This window comes from Crocodylus porosus, unplaced genomic scaffold (assembly GCF_001723895.1).
Source record: "Crocodylus porosus isolate Cpor-Errol unplaced genomic scaffold, CroPor_comp1, whole genome shotgun sequence".
Taxonomy (NCBI): Eukaryota; Metazoa; Chordata; order Crocodylia; family Crocodylidae; genus Crocodylus; species Crocodylus porosus.
Window position 1 is genome coordinate 46,898,886 of NW_017728907.1, and position 20,832 is coordinate 46,919,717.

The window sequence follows — 20,832 nt, forward strand, 5'->3', positions numbered from 1 at the left end:
TGCAGAAAGACCGGGGGTGCGTTCGAGACCTGATGCTGAACAGCCCGCTCGAACGTGCTTCCAGCCGAATCCGACCGGGCGCGTTGGAGAGGAGCCGTCGGGTTCCCCGATCCCGGGCGCTTTGGGAACACCGAACGGTGGCTCTGCCTGACTAATGTGGGACTTGGTTTCCTGTACCGTGCTGTACTGTCATGCTGGGGATGGGGTTTTGCGCTATGAATCGCAAGTCTAGTTCCCCACAAGCTCCTGCATTTCACGTGTCTGCGCGGCTTTCCCTTGGCTGCTGCTTCCCAAAGCGGGGCGGATAACGGGCTGCTGCCCCTCAGGCCGTGGGGCAGCGCGGGCTGAGGCGCTCTAGCCACACTTGATGATTTCAGTCTACAGAGCCAGATTTTCAGGATTTTTTTTTTTTTTCCTCTCTCTTCCCTTTCCTCTGCTGGAGCTTTGACCTTGGTCTGCAGGCAGACGGCCTTTCTCCCTGTCCCAGGAGGCCGGCTGGGTTCTGCAGCTGGCACGACAGTGCTGGGGCTTGAAGCAGAAAGAGCCCAGCTGGTACTCGCGGCTCGTCTGTCTGTGCAGAGCTAACAAGCTCACGCTGGAGCGGAGGGGGTTTGCTGCTGATTTTCGGGGCGAGCGAGTGGTCACAAGCCGGGTCGTGGGTGGGGTGTCATTGCTCAAGCCCTCCCTTCCCACTATTGCTGCTTTGGACCCGTCCTTCCTCGCCATGGCTGAGCAGTTTGCATCACTCGCCTCGTTCTCTGCAGCCAGGTGCTTCGGCGCGCTGCAACACTCCCCCTGGGCAGCACGACCAGGAGGGGCTGGGGAAGCACAGGGGAGAGTCCCACTTTGTTCCTGGCCCCACCAAACCTCCTACAGGTCCGGCTGGGCTGCCCGCTCCCCTCCTCCTCCTCCGTCCCTTTCTCCTCCTAGCAAGCTGCTCCCCGCCCGTCTACACGTGATGATTGCAACCGCCGCATCCTCTCTGCTGGGTCACCGTGCCCCCTTCCCTCCCGTCTGCTTCGGACGGCGAGCACTTGAGAAAAGCAAGCCGAGTCGGGAAGGCCCCGCTCGGCGTAGCCCGGGCAGAGGGCAGGTTTGCTTCTGTTGCCGCAGGGTTTTCGTTGCCGTCGTGCTACGGGACGATGGATCCCAGCGAGGCCCTGATGGTCCGCACCCACCGGCTGGGAGCCCCTGGTAGCGCGGCAGCTGGTGAACACGGGTGTTGCAGGAGCCTTTGGAGAGCAGCCCACGCCTGGCTTCCCCGCACGTAGCGCAGCCCGTCTTTCCGCCCTGCGGCTCTTCCCTCTGCGGGCGGGCCGGCTGCGGTCACCACGGCCTCGGGGAGATGGATGGTCACCGTGAGATGCTCGGGGTCCATCCTCTGCGGGAAGGACTGGAAGGAGAGAAGACGCCGGCTGGGGGGGACGAGGCCGGGTGTGAAGCTGCCAGCTGGCGCCACCCCGAAATGCTCAACCAGATGGACTGCTGCTGGAGCTAATTGGGCGATTAAAGCCCAGGGATCCTCAGTCTGCCCCATCGCAAGCCCTTAGGGTGGCACCCGCGTGGCCCCCAGTGGGCTGGCTTTCCACCCCTGTGCCTCCAGGATCGGCGCCTTTTCAAGGTAGTTGCTGGCTCGAGCTACGCTTCGAGGGTCGAGCTGCAGGTGGTGGGAGCGGTCAGGCTGGGGGGCCTGGGAGTGAACTAGGAAAACGACCTTGTTCCCCGCTCCGCTCCCGCCTACAGGCAATGCTTGCCTTGAACCCGTCCAGCCACGCGGGCCACTTCTGGTAGCCGTCGAGGTCGAGCGCCCCCAGGAAGACGGGACGATCGTACTTTAGCCACTGTTTCCCGAAGTAAAAAGCCCCAGGTGGGTTGAAGCAGAAATGAGCCAGCGGCAAGCCGGACCAGGGCAGGTTCCAGGCGCCGTCCACCGCGACCCGCAACGGGCCGGCGCGGGCGGCTCAGCGCCACGTGGGGAGGAGGGATCTGCCCTGCAGCATCACTGCCTTTCCCCGGGCACAGCCCACGCGAGCTTGGCTGCTCCCTCCAAAGCAATTTAGCCTCCGCGGAAGAGCGTTTACTGGTGAGATGGGCCACTGGTCTGAGCTAGGGCAGCACCTGCGACATCCCACCCGCCAGGGGCTGCGACTACGGTTGAGTTTTTCTCGGCTGGGAGCTGCGAGCCAGCGCCGGTCCCGCTCACCGTTCTGCCGCAGGCAGGGAGGTAGCGGGAGACGTAGGCGAGGCTGAGGGCTGCTGTCTGGCGTCCTGCTCAGCTTCTGGGCAATCCAAGCACCGATGTCTTCGTCCGCCCGTGGCGCCGGGCCTCGGTTTCCAGTGAGCTGGGGGACGATCTCCTGAACCAGCACCGCAGACCTGATGGGGTGGGGACGTGGTAGTGGGCACGGAGCGCCCCGAGTAATGCAAGGAAGGGCCCTGGGCAGCCACAGTAAGAGCCCCAGCCTCTTACTGGGAGCAGCCGTGCCGGGGAAGCGCTGGGCGAGGGGAGCTGCAAGACGGCTTTATACTGCGCTGGGCTCGCCCGCAGCCCGGGGTCCTGGACCGGTCTGGGGGATGCAGGTCAAGCACGAGCTCCTCTGGGAGAGCTGGTGGGGAAACCATGCTGCCCTGATTTAGGCCAGGGTAAGACTGGCATCGAAACAGAGCAGCCCGGCAGGCTGCACCGTGTCATTGCAAATGGCTCACAGGAGCTTTACGTGCCGCTGGCCTCGTCGGTCCCTAAGGTCTGGGGTTCGCTGGAGACAAGAGCTCTGTTTTTGGCCTCCGAGGCTGCGGGTCAGGACTGAGGTGGGGGGGCAGGCAGGCGTCTTGGCCGGACGTTGCCCAGCACTAGTGCCTGCCTGGTGCCCTTGCTAGTCTCCGTGACCTTGACCTGACCAGGTCCGTCTAACCGAAGGTGCGGGCCCGCGCTTCCCCCCTCACCTGCTTTCCCGCGCGAGGAGAGGGCCTGGCTGCGTCCGAGCAAGCGACCCCGGCGGCGTGGTGGGGCCGGGGCTGGACGAGGCCTTCGCAGGGCACCGCCGCGCCCCCTCCCAGGCTCCGGGGGGGCGGGAGCAGCCGGACCGGCAGGCTGGCACGGCGCGTACCTGCGGAGGGGGGAGCGGGGCTGGGGCCAGGCCACAGGGACGCAGAGGGAGGCAGGGGAGGTGACCGGTGTTACCGTCCGCCGGCCTGAGGCACAAACCAGCCCCCTCCCTGCACGCTCGGGCCTGGGGGGCTGCCCCCGAGGATGCCCCGTTCCCCTGCTGATGTGGCCCCCACCTCCCTCCTCCGGTGGGGGGGCGTTCACACGCATGTGCGCGGAGCGGCCGGGGGCTTTGCACGCCCCGGCTCGCACGAGGAGGACGAGCCGGCGGCCGAACCGGAGCTGGAAGGACAGTGGCAGCTCGGCCTCGTGCTCTGCGACACCCCTGCGCTCGAGGGAGGGACCGGGGGGCTCCCGGCCCTCGTGCGCGATGCGGCCGCGCTCCCAACGCGCCCCAGCCCGCCACACCGTGTGCGGCCGGTGAGGCGTGCCCAGAGCATCCTGGGAAGGCCCCTGCCCTGCCCTGCCCAAGGAAGGCAACGCCCCGGCGACGTCCCCTCGGGGCCGGGCGGGCAGGGGTGGAGGGGGGGTTCTGTCCCGGCCCGGCTCCGCGGGTTTCTCCTCTGCACCATCAGCTGCCTCTGGCCGGCCCCTGCGTTCACGGATCAGAGCCTGCACCTTTCCTAGCTGGCTTTGTCCCGACCGGCGCACCCCTCTGCAGGGGGCTGCTCCACACCGGCAGTAGCTGCTGTCGAGGGCGCGGCCGGCGCCGCGGCAGGCAGCGGGCCCCCTCGGTGCAGAGGCGGAAGCCATCCCTGGCACCAAAGGGCTGCGTGGCCGGCGTGCTGACGTGGTGGATGAAGGCAGCCTGCAAGGACAGGGCTAGGATGATCCAGGGCCCTGCGGCACGACGGCTTTGGGGCTGGGCAGGCAACGAGACGCCATCGGTGCTGCACGATCGCCGGGACCCCTCACGGGGAGCAGGACCTGCGCCAGGCCGGGGGCTCTCTGGTAGCAGCGTGGCCCAGCTGCTCCCCTTCCTCGGCTGGAGCCCCGATGTGCATGCACGGGGGGACGTCACCCGGCCGGCTCTGGGGTTGTGCCAGCCCTGAGGCGAGTCGCTGGCTCTCCCCTGCGGCGCCCCGAGCCGGTGTGCAATGTCGCATGCCGGGCTCGGGCCAGGATGGAGCTGCTGGCTCCCCCGCTGCAGCTCCGGGGCCTGGCTCTGAATCCGCCCCGGGCACCAGAGTCCCAGTCTCCACGGCTTTGCCAAGAAATACTCACGCGGGGCCAGGTGAGCACACGGCCGAGCGTGACCGGGGGCTCCAGGGGAAAGGCAGCTCCGGCTTCTCGCCACTGAGGATGCGCAGGCTCACGGTGGCATCGCCGGACGGCTCCCAGCTGCGGTGCGCTCGCTCCTCGGGCTGGGGCGGGTGTCAGGCGTCGGGGGAGCGGCACAAAACCCCACCTGCTGCCGTGCGCGGGTCAGACCCCAGCTCCTGCCCAGCCTCCCCATAGTCAGGAGGGCACCCGCCTGCTGCCACGCCGTTCCTCAGGGACCTGGAGGGCTTGAGTCTTGCTCCAGCAGCTGGACCGATCCCTCAGCCTCCTTCTTACACCCCAAATGGCTGGGCGTCTCCTCCCCGCCGGTCAGACTTACCGGTGCTATGAGCACGCGGGCCGGAGGCACGGGGCCAAGATACAGGGTCAGGTCATGGGTCCCTGTGCTCCAAACAGCTGCTCGCCGGTCCCCTTTTCTCCCCTGCCCTCCGACGACAAGATGTGGAAGAACCAGCTTTTATCACCGCTGCCGTGACTGATGCTGGCTGGGACACCGGGGGACCATGCAGCTCACGGGTCAAGCTGAGGATGGCCCACGTGGCCACCCAGGCGTCGCGGCCCAGGAGCAGCTGGGCCCCTTCAGAGCCCGCGTCCCACGGGGCCACAGCCACACTCCCACTGGGCCAGTGGTAAAAGCGGGTGATCAGGACCACGTCCTCCTGCAGCAGCAGGTCTGGGAACGTCACCTGGGGGGGAGGAGAAGGGGCGGCTGTGCTCACAGACGCCCCATCACCAAGGTGGAGGGCGCAGACACCTTTCCAGCCATGCCCGGGCACTGGGGGCTACTGGTGGGTGCCTTGATTTTCACTAGGCCCTTTAAGTCCCATGGGTGTGTTGGCATCCTCACTTCAGCGCTGTGCACAGTAAGGGGATAGGGGGATGCTCCTAGCGGCGCGGCGGCCGGGGGGGAGGGCCGGGTGCTCTGGAGAGAGGGGGGTGGCTGTAGGGCACAGGCCCTGAGGCGTCCAAGGTGAGATCAGCCAACATTGCACACGCGTTTTCCCGTGCCTCGCCCGGACGGGCTGCACCGTCTAACGCACTACTGCCACGGTGCAGCGTGTATGAGGCTTGGACTCGCATGCACGAGCTGCAGCAGGGGAAGACGGGTAACTCTGACCCCGGGCCAGCCCCGGGTGTGCCCCAGCTTGTGGGGGGCGGATTCACACCTGCATTACTGACCCTGCCTCTGCAACCAGAGAGGCAAGGCAAAGCCCTCCAACCCATTTACAGACCTCCCCCTGCCACACAATGCATCCGAGGTCTGCAAGGAAAGTGCCCCCCCGCTCCAGGGCCCTGCTACCTCCTGCTCTCCAAAGATGAAGTAGCCTTGTTTAATGCTGGATCTCACGGGCATCATGGAGAAGGTCATTACCGAGCTCCTGGTGTCGATCACCTGGACAGAGAACCAGAGCAGAGGTTGCGAGGAGTCAAGCCACAGGCTGTGCTCCTGCCTGCGTCAAGGAGCAACGAGGGACTGCCCCCCACCTGGCCGGAGAGAAGACGGGGCTGGGGCAGGAGTCTGCCCGTTGGCTTGTGCCCATGGGGGCAGAGGTGTCCCTTTGCCCCCCACCCCCAGGTAGTGAAGCACGTGGCACCCCTAAGATGGACAAAAACACTAACCCCTTCCTGTCCCTGGGACCGTGCTCTCCCCCTAGGACAGCCCTTGCCTGTCACTCCCAGAAGAAACGTCGGGGTGAGGAGACACCGGGTCACTGCCATTACCGACCCCCTTGGCGTCAGCTCTGCCCACCTGCCCCGTGTCCCGGTGGCAGCGGTCAGCTGGAGGACCCCATCCCCTGGGGGAGCACCCTTCACTCGGTCAACAATAAACCCCAGGTTTGTCCCAGGGTCTCCCTGCGGGGGCCGCACCCTGGACTCCTGGGTCCTGGTCAAAGCAGACCTACAGGGGGAGAAGCTGATGTGCCTGGAAAGGTTTGGCCTGGTTAGCGACTGGTGCCGGTGGAGCCACGTCCCCTCTGCCGTGGCTGGAGCCGGGGGGCTGCCTTTGCCGGACAGGCTCAGGCTCAGTGCAGCCCAGCTGCGGGGCAAGGGCAGCCAGTGCCTCCTCATTCCCAGAGAAGGTCACCCCCCGGGACACGCTCGCTGCTGTCCCTGCAGAAGCAGGGGGCACTGCTGGCCAGGGCCTGGGCTCAGCTCCCGGGCACCGCGATGCGGGGGTCCCACGAGTCTCGCGGTTGTTACCTGCAGGGCGTGGAGCGCCGGGCCATCCCCGAGCTTCTGGGCTCCCGCCAGGGCAGGAGAGTGGGGGAAGAAGAGGCAATGAGCACGGAGGAGAGAGGAGGAGGAGGAAGAGAGCGGCGGGTAGAAAGGAGCAAGCTGCTGCTGGTCCTGCAGGTGCAGGGGACTGGACACAGCAGCCCTTCCAGTCCTGGGGGCCAGCCCGGCATCCAAGCGTATGCAGGTGCGGGCCTGTCCCGGGCTCTGGCCCTGGACCAGCACCATGCACGCAGCAGACACAGCACAGGGCCAGGGGGATGCTGGTGGTGCGGCCTGGCCTCGGTCTTCTGGGCCACACCTCAGCCTTGCACCCAGAGCACGGGTGACACTGCCCCTGCATCTGAAGCCCCTCCCGGCTCAAGCCCCGTGGGGCGCAAGAAGCAGCCAGGCGTCTCCCTGCAGAGCCGGGCAAGGCCCCCCGCCCCTGCACGGCTGGGCTGAGCAGGACCAGGGCAGGTGCCCTCGGGCCCCTTGCCCGCAGCAGGCAGGTACGAATGGCTAGTCCACGAGGATGCAGGGCCAGCAGCGTCCGCGCAACCCTGCCGCGAGGGACGGGGTTGCTGCAAGCAGGGAGAACGTGAGGGTGGAGATGCGGCTGCGGCAGCAAGGAGCGGAGGCAGCCAGAGGCAGGGACCAGACCCCACAGAGGTGAGAAAGGAGGCTGTTCCCCAGAGCCCTGGTCACCGGTCCCGTCCCTGTGAGAACATAGCTGGAAGCCCACGGGAAAAGGTGAACACGCATGCACATGCACAGACATGCGTCACACAGACACGCTAGCCAAACTGAATGACAGGGGCCCTGCAGAGCTTCACCAGAGCCCACGAGGGCCAGGAGCCGGGCCGAGCTGCGCCAGCTGCGGATCTGCCTTGTAGAGGGCGTGGGATAAGAGCCAGGGCCTGCCGTGCCTGAACACCCAACTCCTTCTTGACATCGGGGGGCCTAACCCCACACAGCTTGGATTTGCAAATTCTGCATCGTGCAAGCATCCGTGTGTGCAAACAGCAGGACACGCCTGGCGTGCCAAGAGCCCAGCGTGACTGAGATACAGGATGCGGGCCTGCTGCTTCAGTCACTGCTCAGGCGAAGCGTCTAGGTTTTAGCCTCGGTCAGTGGGAAAATGGGCTGTGCGGGTTCAAAGAGGATTGGAAAAAAACCAAAACACCAGGTCCTGCCTTGACCAGAGTCGGCCAGGAGCACAAATCTGCAAGGGATCTGAACCGTTCGCAGAGCTAGCAGCCCCGGGACCCCGACCCTGCAGCTGCTGCTGGGTTCAGCGCCCGAACTCGCGGGGACGGGCTCGGGTCCGAGGCCACTGGACGGAGCAGGGAGCGGGCATGGCCGTCTGGAAAGATGAAATGCTTTGGGTTACTCTGCATGGGCCGTGATGTACACGATGCACGTGCTGGGTGATGCGAGGGCTGGAGGAGCCCATGCTGTGGAGCTCGTGAGCATGGGACAGATGTGCGAGACCCCCCCCCCGTCTGCCCAAAATACCCTGGAGGACTCCACCCCTTGCAAGCAGCTGCTAGCAGCTCCCAGGTTTTTTTGAAAGAAATCATCTGGCCAAAGAAACATCTCTGCCTCCACCGGGAAAGGTAAAGGCCCAAGAAATCAACCTGAGGCCCAGGCACAACCAGAGCCCCAACCAAGGGCGCTGTCTCTGGCCCAGGCAGTGCCGCGGCTGGACTGCCCGGTACCCCGGGCCCTGTGGGTCACTGGCCCCATATTGCTGCAGGGGGACTCCCCTCCAGCAAGGGACTTCATGCCGGACGGCGGCCACAGCAGGGACTGGAGCGTCGGGCTTTGCAACCACAACTGCAAGTTGAGACTCGGTCGCTCCACTTCCCCCCTCTCCCGGCGGCTGGCGCAGTGGGGCTGGTGGCAACGAAAGGAGCCGGCCTTCGCAGAGAGAGGGCTCCAAAAAATCGACCCGCGGCGATACGTCAAAACATCCCTAAAGCGAAGTTTTCCTGCTACGCGCAGAGCACGCGGGCCCACAACTTCCTGCCTCTCTCTCGGCTCTGTGGGTTACTCGGTGTTTGTGGCGGGGATCCTTATTCTGTCCAGAGGCAGTTAGCCCCGTTGGCTGGAAGTGCTGTGTCTGTGCGGTGCCTAATGCAGCGGGCCTCGGAGGTCGACGCGCTCCGTAAATGCTGCTAACAGCGGCCTGTTATTGTTCAACCCTTTGAGATGGCCGAGGAATGCAGCCATCTCAAAGGAGTGCCGATATAACCTTCCTACCACAAGTTCCCTATACATAGATTTACCCCCCCCATACACGCACGCACACACACACACACACTACCGCTGTTTATATACATTTTTACCGTCCCTTTGTGATGCTGGTTTTTGGCACTTTCCCATCACCTTGCTGACTCAGGGAGGGGGTGTTGGCTCGTCCCCTTTCTCACCTCTGATCAGGTTTGTGCCGGACAGGCTGCTCCAGAATAGGAGGTGGGTCAACAAAGCCGGTGTAAGGGGGGATAGAAAGGGACAGGCTGGCGGGAGCGGGGTGGAAAGGGGCTGGAGAGCTGTCCTTGGAGGATGCCACGCGCCTGGACACCTGCAATCATGAGGAGAAAACGTAAAGGCGTGAGCAATGTGTCTCCAGCTGCCAACGCAGCTGGGCAACACGTCCCGCTCCCAAGTCCTTGTTACTCTGCACAGGGCTGATCCGAGCCCTGACGACTTCGTGCCGGCGAGGGATCTAGCCGGAGCAGGAAGCTGCTGCAATGCCACGACGGCAAAGTCGCTGCTCACCAGGGGAGGGAAGCGGTACAGGGCGGCATCGCCGGGGTCGACCTCGGCCAGGGACTGCACGTCGGCGTCTCTCGCGTTCACCACTCGGAGGTAGAGCTCCGTCTTGCCAGCCTGCGGGAAGGCTCGCGGTCGGCAGCGCTTTTGGAGCGGGGGGACTGGAGCGAAGACGGACCTGCTGACCCCACTCACCTGAGGGACCCCGTTCAGCTGCTCCATCGTGAGCCCTGGCTTCACGGGCAGGACCCGGACGGGGATCTTCCATCGGCCGCTGATCACTTGGTGCAGCGGGTCAAAGAGGGTGATCTTGGCCCACCCGCGGGAAGCCAAGCGCTGGATCTCCAGCCCGAAGGCGTCAAAGCCCCCGGCAGCCTGGAGCTCCACCACCAGCGCGATGGAGGTGGAGGGACGGACCCTGAAAGGCAGAGACAAGGGACACCCGGGCATGACCGGTGCATCTCTGCGACAGAGGCATATAAATGAGCTGCAACCTCCCTTCTCCTCTCCGCTCTGAGAGCCCAGAGCAAACACGTCCCCGGCAGCAACCACGGATCCCGTGAAGTCGGCCTCCGCACCGGGATTGCCGAGCCTGTTCCCACCAGCACGGGGGACTGGGGCTTTGGAGCTGCCTTGGCTTCTCCTGCCCTCAGGCCTGAGCACCCGGGACCAACATACTGGGCCAAAGCAGAGAGTCTGGTCTCGCTCCGGGTACAGGAGGTGAAATGTAGCAGCCCACGATCATCAGGACGCCTGATCTCATGGGCCTTTCTGGAAATCACTCATGTCAAACAGAGTTGGATCAGCTCCTTCTGCACGGCTGCCTGACACAGGCTGTTGTGGGCTGGGGTGGGGGGGTCCATGCCCCCTCAGGACTGGATGAGATTCCTGGCCCAACCAGCTTTGGACGCCTGCCGCACCCGTGACCACATGTCCATAGCTTCACAGATTTCATAGATTTCATAGACATCAGGACTGGAAGGGACCTTGGGAGATCATCGAGTCCAGCCCCCTGCCCAAAGGGCAGGAAGTCAGCTGGGGTCATCGGATCCCAGCAAGATAAGCATCCAATTTACTCTTGAAAGGGCAAGGAAAGCAGATGGGCACGGCAGAGAAACCCAGACCTGGCCAACCGCTGCTATCCGCTGTTAAAGACACCGGGTGCAGCGGGGCAGGAAGCAAAGGGGTACGTCACCTCCTGCCTCCGGCGAGATGCCGCTCACCTTGGAACCGGCTGCTTGGTGGCCAGGATCGCCCTGTTGCCTCTCTGCCCATCCACAAGGTACCGCGGGGCCCGAGCCACGTCGCATTCGGTGCTGGGGAGAGGCATTGGCCTGCCCATCTCTTGCCCATCACGGTACAGCCCGGTCACCAGGCGCACCTGGACGACGGTGGGGTCCAAGCCCATCAGGAAGTCGTAGAAGATCGCGAAGCCGGCGCTGCAGGGCAAGGGGCAGGAGGCAGCGTCGTGAGAACGGGGCCAGGCGCGCTGGCGGGAGAGTGTCCGGCTTCAGCGCCGCACTTGGGAGACGGAGACGTGGGGGGCCGCGAAGGACGGGGCCATGGGACTGCCGGTGGAGCTGGTGACAAAACCCAGGTGGCCTAACGAAGTGGGCTCACACCGGGCTGTGGGGGGCGGCTCGTCACAGCGTGGCTAATTAAGCCCCGGGGGGTTAAAGTGGGGGCTCGCTGGGGCCCTGATGCTTGTAGCTGCTGCGCTTGCAGGCAGGCGGGGTTTGATTCCTGACCTCCCAAGGCCGGACAAAGAGGGGAATTAGCAGCAGGAGCTGCTCTCCAGTGGCTCTTACTTCTCGGCCTCGCTTCACGTCCGCCCCGAGGCAGGACAGAGCGGAGCGGGGAACGGAGCAGAGGACTGGTTATGAGACGGAGCAGAGGACCCGACGCAAGGTGATGGGCTGTGGGGAAGGAAAAGGCCGAACAACCCCCAACCGCATCAATCAACCAACAGTGCCTGTGATGAGCACATCAGGGAGAAAAGCAAAGAGTCGGGGGGTCGAGGGGTGTCATCCTGGGGAATGGGCACAAGCATGGAAAAGGCACGTACCCAGGGTCATACGGGGCAGGCCCCAGGGCGTCCGGCGCTTCCAGCCAGGGCCTGCTGAGCGCTGGGGTCTGAGGTCCCGGCGACTCCTGCAACACACGGCGATGTCACAGAGGTTACAGCTGGCCGCTGGGGGCAAGGACCCGACGGGCGCAGCGCTCGCCGCTCTGGGACGCGCGTCTGGGGCAAGCGGTTTCTGCACCGCGGGCAGGAGCTGCTTTCTGTAGCGCTGCGCAGAAGCCATTGAAGCAGCTGGGATGCACTTAGCTGGCAGGGGAAATACCATGGCCACTAAGACGGTTTTCTCAGTCCCTGGGGCTAACTGCTTTTCTGGCATGGAGGTAATGTATAGTTAACGTCGCACTTTCATTTCCAGTGGGAAGATCTTAGCTTTACGCCCACTGTATGGAAACGGGAGACTCCTCCCTAGTTGCTCCCGTGGCCGTACGGCGGAGGAAGCGAAACTTGGGGACATCCGAACCTGAAGCCCCTGGGCTTGGTCCCGCACGTAGGATGCCCGCTGAAGGATTTGGAAGCACCTGAAGCCCCGTGCGGGGGTGGAGGATGCTTGCCAGTAGCAGGGCCACATATGGTATGACTCACGGACTTGGACTTGATTTGGCTGAACACAACACATTTTCCTTAAAAAAAGTCATGATGGCCTCCTCTCCTGCCCAACACGCCGATGAGGGCTTTCCCAAATTGCGAACAGCGTCAGAAAAATGCCCGGGGGCAATGAAGCTGCGGCTGCTCTTCCTCCCTGCCCTCCAGGAGCTGACCAGTTCAAGGTCGTGATGGAGAAAGGACTTTTTCACCCCATGGCCACAAGCTCTCCCTGTCCAGACGCCTCCCTCTAACGCCTGGCTGGGCCGGTCCATGCAAGGCTGATCCTGCCTGGTGCAGGGGCTGGACCAGGTCCTTCTCAGCCCCGTTTTTCTGTGATCCGGTGGGCATGGATAGCCCCCGGAGGTTGCATCGCCAGGCCCAGCGCGCTGGCAGGGAAGACTTGGTTGCAGGGCTGCGGTGGACAGACGAGACGTGGCCTGGGGTGGAGCGGGACCGGCTGCTGGGCGCGGGCAGGCCTCTGGTTGGGGTCTAGTTCGGACAGAGACCTGGCGGTCTGCTGCCAGCCCTTCGCCCGGTGCCCTGAGCACGACCTCGGATTCCCACCTCTGGACCTTGGCGTCCAAGCAGCCTGCCCTGGACTGTCATGGCCGTGACTGCTAGTCAAGGCAGCGCAGGAGCAAACTCGCACAGGCGCAGGCCGGATCCCCGGGGCCCCGATCCACCCAAATGCCTCGGGACTTGCTTGGCTGGAGCAGCAGCAACTATGAGGCTGCTTCCAGCAGACTTCCTTCCTCTGGGATCAGACTGAGGGTTATTTCAGCCCCCAAACCAGCAGCTGACTTGAAAGCTCCTGCCTCTCTGATCTGGTTGGTCTCCGAGGTGCCACCCTGCCCTTCTTCTGCCTGACTTCAGACGAACGCAGAGAGCTGCCGCCGAGCCCCGCATCCAGACACTCGAGTCTAGACCCGGGCAGCCTATTTTGGACAAAACTTTCTCACTTCTTCTGCCCAACCAAAACATGTCCATTCTGGTCAGTGGGAGCATTTCTTGCATGAAGCGGATGACTTGAGTGCAAAAACACCCCAAATGCCCCCAAAAAACAACCCAAAAACGGGTAGGAATGTTTCATTGCAACGTTTCACACATGGATTTTACTTGGGAAGCTACTCACCAGGAAGGGGGGTTCGCGCAGCCTTGGCAGAGGCAGCGGGGGGGGCGGTGGTAGGGGGGGGGCCACTGGTGGAGGGCGCAGAGGCGGCGACCGCCTGCCGCCCCGTCGCGGCTGCATCCTTTCCGCGTCGTGCCTCAGCATCCCAATCTCGGCCTGCAGCTGTGCCATCTCCCTCACGTGTGCCCGTTGCAGCCCTGCCAGCTCCCTGCCCAGCACGCCTGGGGGACAGGAGCTCGTGAAAGGGTGCGGGAGACTCATTACCACGCAGATGCATGGCTGGACCGGCGGGATGTGGCATGCAGCTGCCAGGAGTGCATGGGCTGCGTGGGTCTCCCTCCGCCTGGGGTCTAGTCCCAGGTCTTGGGCCTCATCTCCACCACCCGTTGCTCTGGTTTGGCAAGACTGGCCAGTGGAAAATGTGCAGGGCACGTGGGCTCCTGCCGACCCGGGGTCTGTGCAATCGTATTAAGTATTACTGCAGTTGAGGAGCACAACCCTCACCGCGCCAGGGGCTGCAGGAGCAAAGCCGGTCCCTGCACCAAAAGACAGGCGGGTTTGGCAGGGATCACATCTGGTGACACCCTTATCGGGGGCCATCAGGGAGGAGGGATGGCGAGACTCAGGGAGCAGACGCAGCAGCGGGAGGTTTTGTTCCTCTACGAGTTTCCCCGTGGTCTCTGGGCACATTACTGGCACTGACGCATTTCCCGCGTGACACCGCGGTCGGTGCCTGAGACGCGCGCGCCCATCCGGAGCCGGCGAGGGACCGCTCACTTTATTTCGCAGGTGGTTATGGACGTGTCCGCACCTCGCCTGCAGCCAGCCAGGCGGCAGGAGGCGGAACGAAGTGCCGTCTCGGGCTGCATCTGGGCAGGGGCTGGGGAGGGCACTGCCGACGGCTGGCAGCTCTGGGGGCACCCACACCACCCTGGGGGGCTCCAGAGCTGAGCTCAACCCTGAGCCTGCCACGTGCTCCGGCTGACAGACGGGGCGGGGGGAAGCAGCAGCCACTGCTGCAATTTGGTGACGGCAACGTCGTCCCCCACCGGCCTACAGCCGCTGCGGCGCTGCAGGCAGGTAGCAGGTCACCCTGCTCGCCTGGGCACCCGCTCCGCTTTGCCCACCACGTTGGTGCTGGTTGGCCCCGCCTACCGTCATCCGCTCTCCTCTTATCCCTCTGGATCTTCAGCCTGAAGAGCTCGTCCTCCAGCCGCTGGTTCTGCAGCTCCACGGCCAGCAGCTCCGCGGCCAGGGGCCGGGTGTCGTCGGCGCGGGGCTCTGCAGCCACAGCAAGAGGAGATGCTTGCAGCTGTGTGCACGGGGCTGCACCTGGGGCAGGAGCAGGCAGCAGCAGGAAAAATACCTGCCCCTGCCAGCATCTGAACCCTGGGTTTCAGTGAGCTCCAGGGCAGGCACATGGATGTGGGGGAGGACTGGGAAACCTCTGTGTTTTGCAGATGCTCTGGTGCAGGCCTGTGTTAACGCTGCGCTAATCCCAGACCCGGGGGACTTGGGGAGAAGCCCCCTCCCCTGCTCCAGACTCACTTTTCTTCTTCTCTCCGCACTCCGGCTTCCCCGCGGCTGCCTCCAGCACCATCGCTTCCCGCTGCAGATCGTACAGCTGAGCCAGGACGGCCACGTCACTCCCTCCGCCCTGGAGATAGGCCAAGTGCAGGGCTCTGGGGGAAGGAGGCAGGCGTCAGAGCGAGCCTCTCTCAGCTAGGGGGAGAGAAGCAGCTCCGCACCCAGCCAGGCGGGCCCCAGCCCCAGCCCCAGCCGAGGGCCTTAAATGCACTTAGGAACTGGACAGCTGAGCTGCCTCAAGCCCTTTCTATCCCCAGGCAGGCAGAGGGATGGATGGCAGGTAGGAGAGCTGAAGGAGAGCACCTGCAGCGCGTGGGCAGGGACGCCCAGACAGACCAGCAGCCCGCCAGGAGAAGGCATACACGTGCACACCCACACACAGAGCACCCCAAGCCCCCTGCCCAGCTGGGCTGGCCTGAGTTAACCAGCAGCTGCTCTGGGCCCGCTGCCCTGGCTCCCCCCCGCCCCGTGCTCTCCTAGGGCAGCCCCAGCTCGGTGCGCGCTCGACGGGCCCTGGCTGGCCCTCCCCACATCCATCTTCTTGAGACCCTCTGCAGGAAAGCCTCCCCCAAGGGCTCCCATACCGAGGTGCCGCACCAACCACCGCAGCAGCCCTCGCTGCCTCGTGGGAGGCGCTGGCACCGGCCCCGCTGCCCACCTTATCTCAGCGGAGAGCGACCCCGTGGCTGGGGGCAGCGCGAGGAGGCCGAGGGAGACCTGCTCCCTTCTCTTCTCTGCAGCGCCGGCCGCGGTTCGGCGGCCGCCTGGCTCCTGCGGGCCTCTGGAAACGAACCGAGGAGCAGAGGAGCGTGAGCACGACCTGGGTGTCGGCCCTGGCAGTAGCTGCTCGGGGAGCGGAGCTCCTGGCAGCCCCGTGGACTTGGCCCTGGCTGCGTCCCAGAGCTCGCCCCCTTTCCCTGGCCTGGGACATACGTGCATTTTGAAACGTCCCCTGGCACCTTCCCTGCTGCGGGGGTAAGCATCTCCCCCGCGGCTCCCATGGACCGCAGCAGCCACTGGCGGGCTTCAAGCCCCGCTGCAGGGCCAAGCCCTGACCTCGTGTCGTCGCCCCGGTCTCGTGGCTGGGCTCAGGTCAGCACTTCCCAGGGGATTCAGGCTGCTGCGTGCTCCCAGGAAGGCCCAGGGGCGGAAGCATGGTGCGTCCCCTCCACAGCCGTGCTGGGATCTGGAGGCTGGGCCAGGCGGTCGGTGCGCCTGCCTCCTGGGCCAGCGTCCGGCACGGTTTGCTCCCTGGAGCACTGTGGGCTGGCAGGGCCTGGCCAGCATCTCCCAGGGCCGGGGACACGAGGGGGCTTGACTGCAGCGCCAGCCAAGCCCACCCCCAGCTTCACCTTGCTGCACTGTCCTGCTGCCAGCAAAGGCCCTGCCCACACGGTAGGAGCAAGAAACTTCTCAGCATCACCGCCTGCCACACCAAGGCACTGAGAAGCTGCAGGGCAGGGGGTGCCCTGGGGTGCCCTGTCCCACAGCCGTGCCCCGTGCTCCCACGCCAGGCCCCAGAGGGTGGGGGTTGCTCGCCCGGACCCTCACCTCGCGCCCGCAGCTTGCAGGAGTCCAATCTGACCCCTCAGCGCATCCATTGCCAGCTGGTTCTTCTCCTCCTGGGCTCTCAGCTCCAGCAACAGCTGCTCCACGTGAGCGGTGGAGGAGTCCTGGGCAGCCAGGTCCGACAGGCGCCTCTGGATTTCTGCGGGAGGTGGGAACAGCCGCGCTGCCTCAGGTTCCCGCGGCCCCGTCTCCCCTCCATCGCTGCTGCGCCACGTCACAGATTCAGCCCGGTCTTCCTGTCCCCAGCTGCACCGCAGTAAAACCCCGCTGCTCCGAGTCTCCTCTGCCCTGCCACCTGCCTGGATCTAGACCCCCTTCCTCCGACCCACCCCAGCAGCAGGGAGAAGGCTTTCACGGCTAGAGCCTGGCAGGCGAGCGCGGCCCTCCAGGGGCTGGTGGGGGCTCCTGCCTGGCTCGCTGCACCCCGCTCGGCGCGATGTGTGCGGGGAGGGGGCGCGTGCGACGGATGCCCTGTGCCCAGCTGCCTCCCCGAGCATGGGGCGTGGGTGCAGGGGTGAGAGCAACCGGTGCGTGTCCACGGGTCCTACCTTCTCTCTGCTCTTCCAGGCGCTGGGTCCTGGCCTGGATGTCCGCCACGTAGTATTCGTGGGAGGCTGCCAAGTCTGCCAGCCGCTGCCTGTACGCCGCGTGCAGGGGAATCCAAGGGCTGGTCTCTTCCTGGAGCACAAAGCAAAGCTCAAAGGAGCGGGGGCACGACACACTGCAAGCCAGCCTGCGTCAGCCCCAGCGTCGAGGACGGCAGAGCAGCAAGGCTGCGGGATCCTGTGCACCCCACGGGCTCAGCCAGGAAGCTGCGGGGAGAAAAGTCCTGTCCACCTGACACCCATGCAGTGAGATGGTGACAAGCCTGTAATTCAACTCCGGGGGCTGGGGTCCAGGCCCCCAGCTCTCTGAGCTCTGCCCCATGGCCGTGCAACGGGGCTGATGGTGTAGTTTCAGTACCAGGTGAGACAGGGATTTGTTCAGATGGGGCTGGACAAGGTATGTCCCCTGCAGCTCTTTCCAGCCCTGCTGCTCTGTGACTCGATGAGACGGCTGCGCTGCTTCAGGGGACAGCGCAGGGCTCATCCCTTAGGTTGGGGTGGCGGGTGGTGAACACTGTGTTGGGGGGGCCCCAGGCAGCATGGCCAATGCTTGTGGCCCCACTGCAAGTCTCACCAGCGGGGGGGATGTCCCAGCCTCAAGGAAACCTGGAAGGCTGCAGGCCTCTGCCCCAGACAACAAATACAGAGAGCGCGGCACTTACGTTTTCCGTTTTTTCTTTTGTCTCCTGTTTTGGGGGACATGCCTTGTAATTTTTTACCTCTTTGGGGCCGACAGCACTGCAGAGGTAAACCCCCTCCTCCACTTCCAGTCACCGGTGAGGATTGCACCCAGGACCTCTGCATCTTCTCAGATGCTCAGAGTAAATAAAAGCCTGTGCCAGCTTGCTCCAAGGCTGTAGCCAGCTCCCTGGCCCCGGGGGCCAAGCTAAGCACAGCTAGCCCAGGGACCTCCGCAATGTTTCATAGAAGTTGGATTTGCAGGGTCACCGTGACGGGATGTGGGTTAGTGGGCTCCCAGCACCCATGTTACAGGCTGTGCAGCACAAAGCCAAAGGGTGAGCATTGACCCCCACTGCAGCAGGGCCGCAGCTAATCCACACCTCAGAGGGGCTGGTCACCCACGCACACCAACCCGGCAGTCCTTCACGTAGCAGCAGACCTGGGATTACTGGCCCCAGGAGCCAGGCCACGTGTTGTGAGCACTGTCTTCTGGCACTTGACCTGCTCCCGCGCTGAGTGCACATGAACAGACTGCAGGTTGCTGTAGGTGGGCCCGGGGCTGGACCCAGTCATCCTTTCCACACCCAGCTGCCCCGTCCTTTCTACCCCCTCCCAAATGCAGCCCCTCTGCCGGTTCCCTCTCAACCCCCGAGGCACGCAGAGGTTACCTCTGGTTGTAAGAATCGGCGCGTCGGGACGGCGTCCTCCAGAGACACCCGCAGTTTGTGGAACTGAGAAGAGAGAAAATTGGAGCCACAGACAACGAGGGTTGAAGGGAGCTCAGGAGGTCACATCCAGTCCAACCCCTGCTCCAAGCAGGACCAGCCCCAACCACATCATCCCAGCCAGGGCTTTGTCCACCTGGGTCTTAAACACCCCCAAGGATGGAGATCCCCCCACCTCTGGGCAACATGTCCCAGTGCTTTACTACCCTCCTAATGAGAAGGTTTCTCCTAATATCCAACCTCAACTTCCCTTGCTGCAGCATGAGCCCATTGCTCCTTGTCCTGCCATCCGCCCCACTGAGAACAGTCCAGCTCCGTCCTCTTTGCAGCCCCCCGGCAGGGAGGCGAAGGCTGCTGTTCTATCCCCTCGGTCTTCTCTTCTCCAAACTAAATCGGCCCAGTTCCCTCGGCCTCTCCTCACCGGTCATCTCCCCCAGCCCCTGACCATTTTCATTACCCTCCACTACAGTCTTTCCAATGTGTCCACAACCCTTCTGCAGCGGGGGCCCAGAACTGAACACAGGACTCGAGAGATGGAGGGCAGAAAGAAGTGGTCATGCCCCAGCAGCCAGCTCCTCCCTTCAGTATCAGCCCAATTTAAATGCTCAGATGAGGTCACTCTCAGCGATCTGTCCCATCAGGGGAGCCCGAGCAGACAGGGGCTGGGGGCAGCAAACCCTATTGGCAACTGGGAGGGATTCAAAAGTACCTGCTGGCTCGGGAGGCTCATTAAAAGGATGTGACAGATGGCTGAATCACTGTATAAGCTGCCTAGAGAGTGTCTTTTCCTACCCCAAGAAATATCCTGGGCCCATTGTTATGTTTGCAACTCACCCCTGGGTTATTCCCAGTGCAAAGTGGCTGACAGCTAGACCACAGCGCTGGATGCTTTTATGCACCCACCCCTTAGCCCCAACCCGTGGCACCACGGCGCATGGGATTCAGCAGCGTATCTGCAGTGGGTGAACAGCACCTACAAGCCCCACGGCCAGATTCACGACAGGCAGGGGTGAGCATCTGAGATGATAGCATGGGTGGAGGGCAATGCAACGGCTCAGCCAGCCCTTCCCAAACAGCCCCCAGCCATGTGGCTCGTGTCCTGCATGCGTGGGAACATCACCAGGCACAGCCTGGAGGGGCCAAAGGGCTACTCTCCTGGTGAATTTGCCCCTCGGGGGGATGCTCAGATGCCGGGAGCAATCCCATCCCACTCTGCATGCCCATGGCTCTCCCAGCACAATGCCTGCTCTTGGCCCGTACCTCCTCAGCCAGCTTCTGCAGGGCCTGGCTGTCTGAGATGCTCCCTGGAGGGCCACGGCCCCCGAGAAGGATCCTCTCACGCTCGCTCAACGCATCCTTGTGCTGCTCCTGCTGCACTCCCCTTGCCCTCAGGTCTCTCAACGGCGGCTGCTGTCTCAGAAGCCATCACGAAAGCAAAGGGGTAGAGCAGAGGTTAGAGCCAGACAGAGGACACACTCCCGCAGATGGGGCAAGGCATGTGGGTGTATGAAGCTCAAAGCCCCTAGCACAAAAGGGCAAGTGTTCCCAGCAGCTTCTCAGGTGCCAGCAGCTCTCATGCCAAGACCGCGCATGCCCCTGCACAGGTCCACGGGGCTAGCACCGCCGTGCCTGCCACGGCGGGGTGCTTCTGCGCCTCACACCGCACCACGTGGTACCTGGGCACTTGGGAAGCTACCGGAGAGCGGGCCAGGATTTCACCCCCGGGGGAGACATAGGCACAGTTTACCAACAGCTCCTCCAGTCTCCTGGGTCTGCATTTCCGAGGGGCCTGTGCTGCACTCCTCCCTACCTGCAGCACAACCCGAGCACTCGCCAGGCCTCGAGCCCAGGGCATAACCAGAGTGAAAAGCAAGCTGCTCCCACCCAGCGAGTGCATCTGTGTCCCGGCGATGGACACGTGTCCTTTTGGGCTAGGGCACGAGTAGCAGTGTGCTCAGGGGAGAGACCCTTCATCCAGGACTGGCTCACCAAAGCATCCGGGAAGGTCTCCTAGCTAAAAGGGAGGCGCACACCCGATGGCGGGGGGGGCCACCCCCAGGGAGGACTACGCTGCGGTTGCTCGGGGATGTGGGGGGGTCAGGGAGGCGGGGGCGGAGATGGGACTGGGACGAGCGACCTGGATCAAAGACAACAAGAAGTTCTTTTTTAAATACACAGGGGGCAAAAAGAAGGTACCAGGTAACGTGGGGCCCCCGCAGGACACGCTGGGGAATCTGGTCGTCGCGCCAGATGACAAAGCTAACATATTTAACGACTTCTTTGCCTCCATTTTCCTGAACAGGCCCCAGGGGGGTGCACCCAGGCCCAGGGTCAGTGACGACCTAGTGCGGGAGCGTCTGGCGGGACTGGACGTGCTTAAATCAGCGGGTCCGGACGATCTCCCCCCCGAGTGCTGAGGGAATCGGCTCCGGTCATTGCGGGACCCTGGCACGGCTGTACGAGCACTCGTGGGGCTCTGGTGTGGGGCC

At 64.0% G+C, this 20,832-nt stretch overlaps 1 protein-coding gene across 1 annotated transcript; it reads right to left on the reverse strand.

Annotated features, from left to right (window-relative positions):
* Positions 1–8,826: 8,826 nt before the first annotated feature.
* On the reverse strand, positions 8,827–18,797 carry CCDC17 (coiled-coil domain containing 17). Its single transcript, XM_019530620.1, has 14 exons — positions 18,789–18,797; positions 18,287–18,349; positions 16,881–17,010; positions 16,315–16,627; positions 15,422–15,685; positions 14,725–14,858; positions 14,332–14,457; positions 13,988–14,087; positions 13,180–13,567; positions 11,445–11,530; positions 10,603–10,818; positions 9,575–9,797; positions 9,386–9,496; positions 8,827–9,188 (listed from the first exon to the last, which is right to left on the reverse strand). Exons 1-14 carry the CDS (start codon positions 18,795–18,797, stop codon positions 9,033–9,035), a joined length of 2,319 nt encoding a protein of 772 aa, XP_019386165.1. The 3' UTR covers positions 8,827–9,032.
* Between the last annotated feature and the right edge of the window lie 2,035 nt (positions 18,798–20,832).

Coding starts and splice junctions, on each gene's coding strand:
- CCDC17 (XM_019530620.1), bottom strand. Junction 15,686..16,314: donor CTGCAAGCTGCGGGCGCGAG/GTGAGGGTCCGG, acceptor CGTATGTCCCAG/GCCAGGGAAAGGGGGCGAGC. Junction 9,189..9,385: donor TGTACCGCTTCCCTCCCCTG/GTGAGCAGCGAC, acceptor TCATGATTGCAG/GTGTCCAGGCGCGTGGCATC.